We start from the raw sequence: 16,493 nt of genomic DNA on the forward strand, positions 1-16,493 counted from the left end.
GCTGTTGCAGATATTGTCATATCATTTTTATAGGACCATTTTATACGCGGATCAATACAAAATTTTCGTGGGGGGGGGGGGGGGGGGGTACGATGAATACTGAAGTTTGTCGAAGGGGTGGGGGGAGATGGGTCCGAGGCAAATTTTTGGTAATTTCATGGAAATTTTAAGAAATTTCAAGACCCCCATGCATTAAACAAATTGTAAAATGGTTTCACTGAAAAATGTGACTGGTTTCAAGGCTTATCCGATTTTTGTTTCAAAGAGGCATATTTTTAAAGATTAAACTCCGAAGTTAAAAAAGGTGTTTTAAATCTTAGCAAACTTCATCGTGTCTAGTATAGCCGAGTGGTTACGCAGGATGTCCGAATAATCACCGAGACTAACTGCTTGAATTTTTTAAATTAATTTTTGAAAAGGTAATACCCCTATTCCGATGGTTTTGAAAATAAATGATGTCGGGATAAATAAGTTTCAAAACGCTTGTCATTGTAATATTTTACATGTGTGCTGATTTTTTCAACGTTACCGACTTTGTTCACATTTTAAAAAACATTTGTATCTGCAGATCTGTAGCTCTCTGGTTGACAAAATTCGGATTGTCTATCCGAATTTTTTCAAACAGAGAGCTACAGGTCTGCAGCTAGAATACTTGCTGCTGAACGAGGAAGTAACGCATTAATCGATAAAGTTAATGTATTTTTTTTGGGTAAAAAATGTCGTTTTCAAAATATATATACACATTGTTCGACATCGTTAAAAGCAAGCCGTGCAATAATGTATGAATCAGCAAAATACGGATAAGTTTGTTCCAAGCACCACGGTTTATATGGATGCTATTAAAATTATTTTAAATAACAATCAAGAGCAAAGTAACTCCTCAATTTAAACGTTTTTGAATAGACAGAATTAGATTTATTAATTCAAAAAGCTTCAAAGAATTACATATATTGTTTAAAACACGATAGCAAGTAGAAATCAAATTGTTCTATGTTAATATCAAGATACATAAAGTGATCTTCCTAACTGTATGCGCGGATTTAGAAGCAGAGGGGGGTATTAAATTTCTACAAAATTCAATCATTTTTTGAAATTTATTTCACTTTTAAAATTAAACGCGTGCTCTACTAAAATTCATTCGATTTATCACACATCGATGTATCAAGAACAGTCTCTCTCTCTCTCTCTCTCTATCTCTCTCTCTCTCTCTTCAAAACAAACGACAAGTTGACCAGGAAATGTGCATCGTCACAATGAACGCGGCATCTTTTTAAAAGTAAAACTGGATCTCCTCCCCATTAAAACTTTTCAGCGAGAACCAGTTTACAACCTCATCATAAAGAGTTACGACTGCATATAAAGAATTTCCACTCCATATAATGAAATGATCACATCATGTAAAGAACTGACCTCATAATATAATGACTCAACAACGGCATATTATAAAATTGTAACATCATATAAAGGATTTACAATTGCATGTAAAGCTTTCACCACAATACATAAAGGTTTTACCACCATACATAATGGTTTTAATACACCATAACATGATGTTAGTACTGCATATTATGAACTTATCACCTAATGTTAAGAAGTTGCACTGCTGCGCATAAAAGGATTTTGCAACTGCACATGAAGAGTGTACCATATAACATAACGATTGAACAATAGTTCATTATGAGTTTAGCTCTGTATGAAATGAGTTTATCATATCATATAAAGATTTATTCATAGCATATAATGAATAAACTACTGCACATAATGATCTTACGACATAACGTAATAATGTTACCTCTTCATATAAAGATTTTACCCCTGAATATAATGGTGAAATAATAGTATATAATGATGTTGGCACTGCAAAAAATGATGTTAGCACTGCATATAATGATATTACTATTGCATATAAAAAATACACCAATTCATATAATATGAAATTGACCTTAAGGCAGCTATGGCATTCCATAAATATCAAGCAGTTACTTTCGGTGATTATTCCGCCATCCTGCGTAACCACTCGGCTATACTAGACACGATGAAGTTTGCAAAGATTTAAAACAGCGCTTTTTAACTTCGGAGGTTTTTTTAAGTTTAAATTTTAAAAATATGCCTCTTTGAAACAAAAATCGGATATGCTATTAAACCAGTCACATTTTCCAGTGTAACCATTTTACGATTTGTTTAATTCATGGGGGTCTAGAACAAGGGATGGGGGTCGCGGGGAGGACCCTACCCCAGGAAAATTCAAATTTCTTAAAATTCCAAAAAGTTTGCCGCGGACCCACTTTCCTCACCCCTTAGGCAAACTTCAGTATTCATCGGACCATCTTCCCCCGAATCTTTTTTCTGGATCTGCGTATAAAATGGCCTTATAAAAATGATATGAAGATAACTGCAACAGCTTTATGGAAAATAGCACAAGAACTGCAAGACTTTCTTTGTAGGATTTAAAATACAAAAATAAATGCCCGGTGAGCTTAAATTTTATACAGTGGATGAAACAACCAAAAAAAGGAGAGTTTAAGACCAACCAATTTCTTTATTATTTCTTAAAAATCAAATTAATTTTAAAAAAAATGAAAACGAGTTTTTATTAAATATGTCTATGAATGAATATATGTCTATTCCTTTTTGTGTTGGAGGTATTGATCAGCGAGGAGTAGTACCTACCTGGTATATGAAACAAAGGTCTTCCGACTTTGATTTTAAAACGCTTGCTTCATTTTTTTTGGTAATTTCTTTTACTCTTAAATTGAAATCATACTCTTCTAATAATACATTCGATTTTTCACACAAAATGGGTTCAGTGATTGATATTATGATATCGATGTTTAAAAGACAGATTAACTAACTCTCTCTCTCTCTCTCTCTCTCTCTCTCTCTCTCTCTCTCTCTCTCTCTCTCTCTCTCTCTCTCTGTTCACAATGAACGCGGTATCTTTTTCAAAATAAAACTGGACCTCTTCCCCATTAAAACTTTCCAGCGAGAACCAGTTTACAACCTCATCATAAAGAGTTACGACTGCATATAAAGAAGTTACAACTCCATATAATAAAGTTGTCACATCATATAAAGGATTTACAATTACATGTACATGTAAAGCTTTCAACACAATACATAACGATTTTATCACCATGGTTTTAATACACCATAACATGATGTTAGTACTGCATATAATGAACTTAACACCTATTGTCAAGAAGTTGCACTGCATAAAAGGATTTTGCAACTGCACATGAAGAGTGTACCACAAAACATAACGATTTAACAACAATAAATTATAAGTTCATCTCTTTATGAAATTAGTTTATCATATGATATAAAGATTTCTTCATAGCATATAAATTATAAACTACTGCACATAATGATTTGACGACATAATGTAATGATAATGCCATTTTATATAAAGATTTTACCCCTGAATATAATGATGTAATCACAGTATATGATGTTGTTAGCATTGTATATAATGATGATATCATATGAAATTGACCTAAGGCAGCTATGGCGTCCATAAAAAACTTATGCCTACATTGAATACACATGTACCTAAAGAACAAATAGTCTGATGTATGTATAATCAAAATATCAAGAAAACTACAAGTGTTATCAAAGGATTTTTCTTTTCAAATTTCCTTTTTACTGACATTATAAAAGACCATTAATTAAATAGAATTTCCCCTTTTCAAATCATTCTCATTTTAACTGATAGTCATGACACCATTCAACATGTGTGTGTGGATCAGTGGGCATTTTTGGGAAAGATGAGCTAATTACGAAACTTAAAATTCTGAATACAAAAGGGCAACCATATATGAAACAGATCCCAGTTATAGGAATAAAGGGAAACCTTTTTAATATTTACACAATTTCCGTGTGTCGTTTGAATTAAAAGTTCACCAAGTGACATGCATGTATTCTTAATCAGTCGTTTTTATTAAGAAATCTTCCCGTTAATTTAAATAGTTATTTGAATGTAAATAAAAAAACCAACGGTGAGGACGAAGACCTGCAACCTAATGCTTAAATGAAGAAAAAAAATATTCAGCTTTGATGTGCATGTGCAATAGAGGTCATTTTCTATGAGTAATATTTACATATCAGGCTGGTTTGAAGTTATTTAACATTTTTTCATGATGCAGATAAATTCCGGTTAGAAAGTATCATATAATATTTACCAATAAAATGTTTCTTCCTATTTTCTTCGCAAAATGCTGCTATAAAACATATAATTTATATTTTTGGTTAAAACAGTTTAAACAATCTTTTTTCTACATTCCTATGTCTTTTTTGTCTGTTTGCAGAACAAAAACATTTTTCATTGCAGTAGTTGGGCTACAAAACAGGTCAAACTAGTGTATGACCGACGACTAAATATACTTGTTTACCATGCCCGGTTCTAGCAGGGGGAGAGAATGGTCAGGTTCCTAGAAGTTTCAAATTTGATTCACTAGTTAAAATTGTCAGAAAATGCCATTCCCCGTAACCCCTCCTCCATTAAAAAAAATCTTAGGCTGCGTGTGTTAAATATTTGCATGTGTTATTCAAATTACATCAATTTTGCATGATCAAAGTAAGAAAAACATTTAATTGAGGTGGGCTTATAGATACATGTACACGTATATCAAAGCATGAAGGAAAATGTTTCTTCAACCAATTTATTAAGACGACAAAAAGGAGCTCACCTTTTGCCATTGAAAAGGACATACAAATCAGAACTGCACAGAATAAAGTCTTCATTTTCAGCGAATGTTAAGAACAAGGAAAAATAACCGACGTAATAACAGAAAAGTCATTTCCGGTATTATGAGTAAGTTTTCCTTAAAAAAAAAGCAAAGATATATAACTTTAATTTAGACATCTGACAACATGAAACAGGATTTCAATATCTAAAGAAAAAATTAGTTTTGTTGACCCGTTTTAACTATTTTGATCCTTTTTATATACAAGTATATCATATTTACAGCAATAATGTTTATATTTTATTTATTGGATGTTACATGTTATCATAGATGAAGCATTGGCGTGTCTCGAAAATAGTGTTCATAATCGTACATTTCTAAGCTTCAAATTTTTGTTGGCTAATAAAGTTGTAAAATTTGTCAAAAATATTTATAATAGTTTTAGGGTTTTTTAAAGTTAATGTTTTGTGAAATATGTGAAGAAATTGGATTCACTCTCGAACTTTATGTACCTGAATTACAATAAATATTGAATACCGAGAAGCTACGTGATTGTATACATTCTCCTCATTGTTATGATAGAAAGCTTTCCTTAGTTTCCCCACAATCGTAGGCTGCTTTGCAGCAGCTAATGTAAGGAGCAAGAATTTTTTAAAAATGGAAATATTTCGAAAGCGCATGTTTCTGCAAATGTATGAGTATTAATCTCTTGAAAATTCTTTTTGATTTAATAGTACAGAGTTTGTGTATTTCTGTATATAAATCTGTATAATAATGCTAAAAACTGCACCTGACATACATGCAAACAGCAGTTTTGTGTTTTTAAATGTAGCATTATACATATAAAGAAATGGATTCTGCGTATCATCATTACATGTGTGCATTTCCCATTTTCTGGTCCTAGTAACGTTTTAATCATCTATAGAATTGAAAAAGTGTTGTACAAAATAGTTCCACACATTTTATTCATCTTTTCTTTTGAATTTAAGTACACAAGCTGTGAAATTAATATACGTTTTTCCAATCTTTAGGAATCTAGCTTCCCTATATAAAAAGTCCAAGAACAAATTATCCATAGAAATTCACTAACAGATAATTCTAAGACACCTCTTAGTCATAATAATTTTCCCTAGATTTTCCTAAACCGAGTCGTAGTTTTTACAGCATAGTAATTTTGGAATGAAAATTGGGAAAAAGATTTTCAATGTACATTTACCAGTAAAAGTAGACATGTTTGTTGTAATACAACTGTACGTTCATTTATGTTTTTTTTGTAAATAGCGCAATAGATGGAGAAAATAAAATATATAATTTCTTTACTCCAATATAGCATTGAGTTACAGTACGTATTTGTTCCATCGAGCCGACCCAACGATTATTTGATTATTTAATTTGCACTCAGTTTAAAAAAGTGTTGAATTGATTGATTTGTCAACGGCGTAGAACACTTCCTGTAAATTATTGAATAAACAACATTGAATTACCATTTTTAGAGTAAAATATGAACAAACATGACCATTTCCTTACACTTATAAGCTCATTATCTTTTTGACAAACTGACATCCTAAATAATCTTGGGCAGTAATAATGTAATAGCCAGTTTATATATCGATATTTTAAAATTCTACAACGTATAAAGCCATTATACGTTGTAGAATTTTATGTTTTAGTTTAAAGTAGGTCAATGATTGGACGATGCAATATTAAAAAAAAGACGTGCTTTCATCAAATAGTGATACATGCAAAGAAATTTTTACTTTACTTACAATATTATTGGTTTCAGGACGTCTGGGGCATCTCATTGACCGGTCTTGGGTATTTTGTACAACTCCATTTTTTCCCCTCACATATATATCTTATTATTTCGGCATTCTTTTTGTATAATGAGTCTAACATACTTCATTTTATGTTATCTTTATTAAGTGATATTGACTTCTTACAACGTTATAATGTATAGAAAGGACATCAGCTTGAATTTTATGCAAAGCTGTAGATTACACCTTTGTTACAAACATTTTCTCTTCGACATTTGTCTTTCAGCGTTTTTTATAACACCTTAAAGAAGCATATTTTAAAATTAAAACTTTTGAAATTAATATAACCATTCTAACTGTTGTATTGTAGACCTACATGTAATATAATGGATATTATTGTTTTCAGTTTTGTTTTGATGTCTTATCGTTTTCAACATATTTGATGTTTTGGTTGTTGTGACAATATTTCAAAATGCTATCGAATTAATTGATCGTGATATATGTGCATTTTTTACAATTATACATACATTGTCATGATGTGTAAAAAAGAAATCGAAAGACTTTTACATATAAAAACGTAGAAAAGAAAGCTAAACATGAAAGATATAGAATAGAATAATTAAGAAAATACATGTGCATAGATAATATTGTTAAGATATATGTATTATACATAAAAGTTTCGACAATCATGTTCATTAATATACAAAAAAAATTAGTTCTATAAATTAACCTGTAATGCATTTCTTATTTCAGTTTTGTGTTAGAAAACACCAATAAATATTACAACTCATGGTAAATAAATATAATTGTTTGAACTAGAGAAAGTAGAGCTGTATTTATAAAAAGAGTAGGAAAGAGAGACGTAAAACTACATTAAATAAACAATGTCATAAAATGTACTTTCCTTATTAAGTACGCTTAATCTCGGCATAACAGACATCTTCAGTTATTTAATTTCTGTCATTGGTTTTCATACCGGAAACTGCGCCGTGCCTCTGTTTGGTTTACATACCTCCGCATAAACATCGCCTGATCTAACCTCAGATGCACGGTTCTTACTCTTTTTAGAAACGGCATAGACCGGCATAGAAGACGCACCTTGATCTAGGGGTTTATTGTTAGCAGGAACGTCAGAGTTCGAGTTAATTTTTTCCTTCGTTTTTGAATCCGTCGGTGGTAAGCCAAGTTGCTTTTCCTGATCCGAACTGTACCCTAATTCGTCCAAAGATTGTGAAGAAAAATATAATGGGTTGTCGGGCAATTCAGGGCTGCTATCGAAGATTTCATTTTTATGCACTTTGTCTCCTTCCGAAGATCTTTCTTTGTGTTTTGCACTCCTTGATCTGAAAAATAATATTAAAACCATTTACTGATAATCATCAGGTTAACAGATAAGAAATATAAATGTGGTTTTTACTTGACTATCATTGTATTTAGAAGTAAATATTTAATACCTCTTCATTAATATTAAAATAAGAAGAACAAGCCCAACAAGTATTATTGCGCCTCCAGCAGCAGAGCCGGCGATTATATCTAAAAATGGAAAAAGGGTCAGATTTTATTGTGTACATTCTTACAAAATATTCTATAATAAGACTGTTCAACTGCATAATTAATATCATCTCTGGATAATCTTGTGTCGACTTCACCAACAAAGAATCAAAACTTGTATTACCCGTGTTTGAAGACCTGGTGACATCAGTCTTTTTGTTGTTGACTGCTACTGATGTAGATTCTATTGGTGATGTAAAAATGGGTGTTGATGATACAATTGTTGTTGTTACTGTTGTTTCTGATTGAGATCCACATATGACTTTTAAATTCCCAGGGATTCCACCTTTAAAACCAGTAACATAAGATTATATTATTGTCAGTCTTGTTAAACGACCCAGTGGCTATCGTACATGTAGTAACTTATTTGTTTTGCTATTTCAAAACAATATAGAAACAACACCGAATTTTAAATGTGACTATTTAAACAATAAAATGCTATCTTTGGTGAGTATTGCGGACTATAAAGGTAGCTACATTGCATAAAAAATACACAACCCTTTTTTCCCTACAATGATAGCTATCATTATAACCCACATGAATCATCTACTAGGGCATCTAAGAGGGATTTTTATTGGTTTCTTCTCACAAAATTTTGAATTAATCGTTAAGAGAACATGCAAGTAAGATTAACTTAATCATTTTTAATATATATCAGTATGTTAGATGAAAAAAGAACCAAATTATATTGGAATTAATATGGATATTTTTTTGCAGTCCTTGGGTTTTCTCAGGTTGCGGACGGTTTGTAGCGTTTCATTAACTAGCTATTACAGAACAGTGTAGATGTCATTCCTGTCAGCTTCTATAAAGTTATGAATCACAATTGTTTGTCTCAAGAAATAGAGAAAAACTAGAGCCGAGATCGTTGCAAAGCAAGGAGTAAGTCTTTCTTGGCAGCTGCGTTATAAACGTGACGTAATACAAATTGATCATCTGGCAATGTTCAATGATATATTGTAGGTGTAGGTTCTTATTATAAAAGACAACTGCTTTCCATCTACATTTTATTCATGATGAAGTGCCTGTGAAATACAATTGGTCTCGATTATAGCCAAGTATAGATACAATACTGTACCTCTCGAGAAACTCTGGTTGACGATCGTGGACATGCTGTTCAAGCCAAAAAAAAACTATAAACAAAAAAATTGTATATTAAATGGGCCCAAAAAATTGCCTAAACCGATTTAAAAGTTGCTGAAACCAATTTAGGATTACAAATACCCGAATTTACCGTGGATCTACAGTTTTGCAGCTAAATAAACCAAATTGTGATGTATACATTAATGTTTCTTTATATACCATCGACATATGAAGTTATTCTGTGCGAAATAGTCATGCTTAATTCTATAAGTCTGATGTAATTAATTATGTTTACCGCATTGCATGTGTAAACATAAAGGTACTATTATTGCTTATTTCGAAAGAAGTGGATCGTTGCACATAACTGTCTTTTGACTAAAATTTATCTTAAGACCAAGCCTTGTCATAAAATCTCGTCACTTCTGTTCCATGAAACTGTCATATCTAATGATTGTCTTAAGATCTTTTAGAATATTAAGACAACCAAATACATGTGTTAAGCCCATGGCGGCAGCCAATATTTTGGTTCAAAAGAGAAGGTTGAAAATGATTCGACTTTGCATAGCCTTTAATTTTCATGCTGTCGTGCAAAATTATTTAAGCATTGTAGTTTTAATCAAGTAAATATTATCCGTAACATCCGTGGCATTCATCACCTTGTAGCGTACAGAGTGAAGAAAATAATCTACAACTGCGTCGACTGTAATATGTATCGGTTATTATCTATCGTGGCAAAAATCTTGAATGTGCAGTGATCTTACACTAAAATTATTATTCAAAGGTCAAGACCATAGATGTAGCAGACTTATGTCACTTCTATATGTCTTTTTTGTCCATTACGGTTTTAGTATACCTGAAAATATAAGTGATATGTTGTGGCCTTTAACTATTTATTATCAGTGAACGGTTAAATAACGCAAATTTCTTATTGATGTACCTAACAGCTGTGACATAAAAACAGAATCAGATGACAAATATGCTATACAATGTTTTTATAGCTCTTCCTTCTTGCAATGAAAATTCATTATCATATATTTGGCTTTCGCTTTTAAACAGTTGCTGAAAATTCTTCATATTTTGCGTGCATTTCAAACAGATTATTAATGCGCTCCTAAATTAATAAAATCAGGTACCATTTTTTCTTCATGAAAGAGTTAATCACTGGATTTGGATATATACCTTTTTCAATACGGGTCTGAAACAAGCCATTGTTAATTTACTATACATTGCTAGTAATAGCATATTACATCATGGCTACTATCATTGACATTCCTTTTTAGACACGAAGCTGCAACGAAAGACCTTTTCGTTGCTTTGCAACGATCTTTGCTCTAGTTTTGTTACTTTTTCAATTTACGGCAGTTATTCAATTTAAAGCTACATGAACGTTATATTTAATATATGACGTATTCTTACGCCAAGTACGGTTTCATGGCATGAGAATACACAATGTAGAATAAAAAAAATACATATATAAAGTACATGTTTGATATCCACCGCATACTGAGCTATATTTATACATGTTATAAATATATTTAAAATCAAAACAACATAACTGCGATTGAAACTGTACCGTTTTCATTAATACCGTCTGAATTGTTAAGTTATTTTAAAAAACATATACATCATTTTACCATTTTGTTGAAATTCAATACAATGTTGGAACGTTCCTGATGTAGATGAAGATACGTATCTTGCTCGTACTTTCACTGTTTGATTGATTGTGACATTTAATAACAGAAATGAAATAACATCCGTTGGACAACCAATTATCGACGTATTTTGAACAAGTACTTCTGTGTTACATGCATATTCTGCTTGTGCTTTTCTGGAAATCACAAGCAGATAACCATCAAACGACGGGGTCACAGTGCAAGAACAAGGACGACTGATTTTAAAGAAATCCACAAAGACAGTTGGTCCGTGTTTCATCATTCCTTCACAGCTTGATAGTAGTGGCCTGTTTCCAACTGCATAGAAAGGACACATTCAATAATCAAACATGTTTTTCCAATATTAAGGTCAAGATCTAGTAAATGATTTCAGAGCGTCTTTTTGGTGCTAGAACCATTATGACGTCATAATTGATTTGAAGAATTGTTTTCCCCGTAATTTACGGCTTTATAGGAATTACATAGAAAAATAAAAAAAATTCTTGACATTCTATGTTTAATCATGGGAAAAGTAATCCCGATACCTATTTTCAATTTGACATCATTCTAGAGAGGAGGTCAAGAGCTTGTTTATTTCAGTTTTGGGGGAGACTGTAGGCATTTTAAATATATTTTATTAGTCAAAAATGGACAAAACTCCGAACTTTTTCTTCAATTCCTTCATATTTCATTGAAAATGACAGTTTAAAACATGATTTTTTCATTGTGTTTACCATCTATTTTAGCCCCTATACACCCTATCAAACAAAGCTATTGTTATGAAGCATCATTGAAAGAATTTGTATCTTAAATTTTATGAACCTGTAGGCACCTTTCATTTACTAGATATTGACCTTAAATTGAAATTAGAGCAACTTTTATGATTTAATTTACTCACCATCAACTGGGCATTGTCCTAAAAGAAAGGAAAACATGATTCCTTAAATTTATTATATATGATCTTCAATACAATACAAATTGGACAAAAGTTTTCAAATGACAGGTTTTAAAATCAACCAATGTAATATAACTCATGCTTGAAATTCGTTCAACAAATTCAAAATTATTTTGATAGGTCTTAAATGAATTTTTGTACCTTACGCAACATCAACTCATTTTTTACAGCCTTACATGTAACTGTGACTTGAGTGCCATAGCCAATACACAAAATTGACAAAATCAATTATCAATAATAAACAACATTTAATTTCCCCTCCCCCCCTCCCGGGCGGTTGCTGGCGCTAGACTTCGTGTTGTGTCCCGATATCACCGTGTGCCTCGACCATTTTGTGTATTGGCTATGGCACTCAAGTGAAACATAAAAACTGACCTCAGTAAAAAAGATGACCCCCTCCATAAACACGAATAAATTATAAGTATATAAAAAAAACTGTCGGTCGTAGAATGATTTATATTTTCGTGAAAAATACTAAGGGGGCAGCGAGCGTAGGCTTATAAAAACTTCTTATTTACATTTCTGGGGGAAAGTTATTTTTACGTTAATTATGTTTTCTTCCACGTATTAGATATACATGTATATTGATATTCTAAACATTTGTTTTAATGTTGTATTTGCTGATCATGACTAGAATTACATTTTTTCTGACTATATAGATTGATCGAATATATTTTCAAATCTATATTATATCTAAAAACGTTGATAAAGTAAAAGGAAGGGCATTTACATATAGTTCACTTTATGTATTTCAGTCTTTATGTATACAAAATTTTAATTTCAATTGTATGTAAAAGTAAATGCAATGCATTTGTGATCACCGTGTGGAAACGGACTGAAGAATAGTGTTGTTATTAACCACTGAGTTTTAAGGGAGGTTGTGTGGTCAACAAATTACACATTAGACATCTATGTTCATATACTAACATTGATAAAGGAAAAAGTCAAAACATTTAGCTTTAAAATTTATCAGTTTCCAATAATTTTATACAAAGCTTTTCTTCAAAAGAGATTTATAGAGTCTAAAAATGGCCACAACTGTCAGGCCCACTTCAACATCTTTTTTCTTTAAAATGTGGTTTCATAAAATACAGAGCAATGTAAATTGTATAAATAAACGATATTTTAGAGCTTAAGATAAATCATTTAAGTGAAAATTCCTAACAGTGGAGTAGATTTTTTTTTTTAATTTTAGCTTAATAATTAATTCCTGGTGCTTCACTTGCATATCCAGTACTTATTTGTAAACAAATTAACAGAATGTCATTACATAGTGACTTGTATCTTGAAAATTTTCACTAGTAATTATGAGATGAATAATACTCGTTGTGATAAGAATTATGTTCAGTATAATTTTGTCAATATCTTATGATGGTTGCTATAGGATCCTATAACAGCCACATTGGGGTCATTATTCTTCGTCGAAAAATGACCCCCGGGCATTATTCTACGGGGGTCATTGTTCTGCTTTACACCGGCCGATAAAGTTTAGCGAGCTGCTTCTGTAAACTTTGCTCTCACCAAGTGGGAAAATCGACGATATTTTGAAACGAGCTCTAACCGTAATGCATCCATTATTTAAAACGAAAACTGAAAGCATAAGGACAAAATTTCTTTTATAATATACAAAACCGAGTAAGTTTTGGTGTTAACATTATATTTTTTCTACACATAATACATGCATGCTGTGATACATGATGTAACTCTGGTTTTTTCTTCTTTTCATCATCAAACTAAATGTTTGCGGTCTTATGAATGCAATAGACTCACAGGATATGAATTAACTTATGCAGAAAAGAAGAAGAATTAAAGCACATGTAAAACATGTATATTTCTATAAAAAATGAAAACACGTCAGGTGATAAAAAACCTGTCGCTGTTGAAGAAAATGTTAAATACTTTAACTATTTGGCTCTAAACATGTACCGTCAACTTACCATTTGTTGTCACAAAAAACATACCGATCACAATCACACAAAATGGACCTTTCATTTCTACCCTGAATCAAATCACACAAACCAGGAAGTTGAATTTTTTCAAAGTAACGGTGTTTCAAGGTTTTTACAACCTGATTTTGTTTTCATACGAGGTCAATCAGTATTCAGATTACAGACATTTAAAAAACCAGCCAATGTGTGTGTCATCTCCGTTATATCATTGATCCGTTTTCACTGAATTTGCTCTCTAAATGTTTTATTGTGGACAACTGTTGAAAGAAATCTATAATGCACAAATAAACACTTATAATATTCCTATAATCTATGATATGACCTTTTCTTTAAATATTTTCGAAAAACAAAACATGTTTTGCATCTTTTTTGTATATTTATGACACATACAGAATGTGCTTTTTTTTATCTTGCCAATTGTTACTATAAAAAAAGTGTCAAGGGGTCGTTACTCCTCGTACAAAACAAATAATAGGATGCATGATTCAGTTTTCCAACGTTAATTTATTATGATGAATAACAATGATCATGATGAGAAGGTGACCTGGAAAACAATTATTCATTCAATTGACGATAAGATAAAAACAGTTCAAGAAAGTATTTTTCACCAAATTCGCCTTCAGTAGAACTTCTACGTAATAGGATGAAACTAATGACAGTTTCAAACTATATATTTACACAGACAAGTCGTAAAACTGTCGCTGTCTGATGGTAAACGAATTTTATTCTAAAATCATGGTGCAAAACATTATAAATTAAGTATGGTGTCCGGATAGGGCCATTTGCGTTAGCGCGACATCGCGTTCAGATAAACGAGACAACACGCCGTCGCGCTAACGCAACTTTGCACAACACGCCGTCGCGCTAACACAAAACACGCCGTCGCGCTAACGCAACTTTGCACAACACGCCGTCGCGCTAACACAAAACACGCCGTCGCGCTAACACAACTTTACTGCACAACACGCCGTCGCGCTAACACACAACACGCCGTCGCGCTAACGCAACTTTGCAAGTTTCACAGTCTAGAAGGAAGTCGTGTCCGGAAATATCAGACTGCGCATGCTGAAATATGTAGGCATGCACGCAAGCATGGATGAAAAATAAATGAAATGTACTTTGAAAAATATATATCATTTTCATTTATTATCAATGCATATGAATAAAAATATAGTTACTAGTGTGTCACTGTATAAGGATATGAATTATTATAAATCTACCAATTGATACATTTACCTTAAATATTTAAAATAAATTCATTAAATCAACAATAATATATTCACGACAGATAGGCGTCGGACCCGGGGGGGAGGGGTGGTTAGCCCCCTCCCCCCCCCCCCCTCTTTTTTTGCTAAGTTATACCTAACCATTAGGAACATAGCAGAATAAAGGGTTCAGCCCCCCCCCCCCCCCCCCCCCCACTTTTTTTTCGCAGGAAACATAATTGTTCCGTAATGTACGTTTGAAATCTTTAGAAGTTGGAGTAAAAGGCATAACCCCTCCCCCCCTCCCTCACCCCCCACGGATTAGGATTTTCAAGATTTGGGAAAAAAAGATGTATGGTCGGAAAGATTTTTGTTTTGGAAGTATAGTATTACCCCCCCCCCCCCCTCCCACGAATTAGGATTTTCATGATTTTGATTTTTGGAATTAGGTTTTTTTCTCTTAATATTTCTGATGATCAGTGTGACATGTTATATACCTGTAATTTTACATTTTAAAATTTCTTTGCTTTGGTAATATACAGAGCACCTAATATGAATTTGTTACATGTACATGTTATAAATATATCAGTGCCGAATTTATTAATTATATCAAATATTTAAGGTAAATTTATCAATTGGTAGATTTATTAATAATTTATATGCACTCTAGCATATCCTTATACATTGTGCAAAGTTGCGTTAGCGCGACGGCGTGTTGTGTGTTAGCGCGACGGCGTGCTGTGCAAAGTTGCGTTAGCGCGACGGCGTGTTGTGGGTTAGCGCGACGGCGTGTTGTGCAAAGTTGCGTTAGCGCGACGGCGTGTTGTGTGTAGCGCGATGTCTCGTTTATCTGAACGCAATGTCGCGCTAACGTAAAGGTCCCTATCCGGACACCATAATTAAGGGCTTTCACTCACACATGCGCACTAACTATACACACCCTTATCACTTCCAAATATAGATATGTTGTAGCTATTACAGTATATGATGAATCACAATCCAAAATAACACAATCACGCGACAGAACACGAAAACCTGTCAAACACGAGTAAACCATGAATGAGTTTATAATGAAATGCATAGATGCATGAATGAGTAAATAAAAAAAATACTAAATACTAAATTATATTCAATTGCATCCCTGAGACATAGTTTTCGCATTAGTTTTCTACATGTAAATATTTAAGGAGGAGTATTTTCTTATTATTTTTTTCATTACATCACATGCACTTTGATTGTCAAGCAAACGTACGTGTACTTCGCAAACTTTTTAACATTAAAATAACATAGATGATAATCCATGCACAGCCATTTACAACTAAACAAAACAAATTGCAAACAAGTTAACTTTGTTTGCATCAAATCAAGCCGTTTTGAGGTCATCCTAGATTTATTTCATTATCTCAAATTTAATAAATACTGTTATTTTAATTTATTACATACTTAGTGATAAAAACAGGTTTTTTGCATATGTGATACAGATGACATCACAAAACTCGTATCGACCTCCGAGACTGATACTGGTTATCAACCCTAGGGCTGATACAGCCCGTATCACACCCATTTCGGAAACTCTCTGCGCTTTTTTCATTTGTGCATGTTTACAGACAAGAAAATAAAACTTTTCTTATAGTCGACATTTTTAAGTACTGTTGAAAACTT

General features: G+C 32.4%; 1 protein-coding gene across 1 annotated transcript; it reads right to left on the reverse strand.

The window, feature by feature from the left end:
* Positions 1-7,137: 7,137 nt before the first annotated feature.
* LOC128186402 (uncharacterized) lies at positions 7,138-13,962 on the reverse strand. The gene is made up of 6 exons (XM_052856216.1): positions 13,615-13,962; positions 11,621-11,638; positions 10,705-11,040; positions 8,112-8,273; positions 7,891-7,969; positions 7,138-7,779 (listed from the first exon to the last, which is right to left on the reverse strand). Exons 1-6 carry the CDS (start codon positions 13,667-13,669, stop codon positions 7,407-7,409), a joined length of 1,023 nt encoding a protein of 340 aa, XP_052712176.1. The 5' UTR covers positions 13,670-13,962; the 3' UTR covers positions 7,138-7,406.
* Positions 13,963-16,493: the final 2,531 nt, after the last annotated feature.

Source organism: Crassostrea angulata, chromosome 5 (genome assembly GCF_025612915.1).
Source record: "Crassostrea angulata isolate pt1a10 chromosome 5, ASM2561291v2, whole genome shotgun sequence".
NCBI classification, from domain to species: domain Eukaryota; kingdom Metazoa; phylum Mollusca; class Bivalvia; order Ostreida; family Ostreidae; genus Magallana; species Magallana angulata.

What these genes read in the sequence shown, in the direction of transcription:
- LOC128186402 (XM_052856216.1), bottom strand. Translation starts at nt 13,669, where the DNA reads ATGAAAGGTCCATTTTGTGTGATTGTGATCGGTATGTTTTTTGTGACA. An exon ending in TATTGAATTTCAACAAAATG is followed by an intron (nt 8,274 to 10,704) that starts GTAAAATGATGT and finishes CTGGTTTTAAAG; the next exon opens with GTGGAATCCCTGGGAATTTA. An exon ending in CACCAGGTCTTCAAACACGG is followed by an intron (nt 7,970 to 8,111) that starts GTAATACAAGTT and finishes TTCCATTTTTAG; the next exon opens with ATATAATCGCCGGCTCTGCT.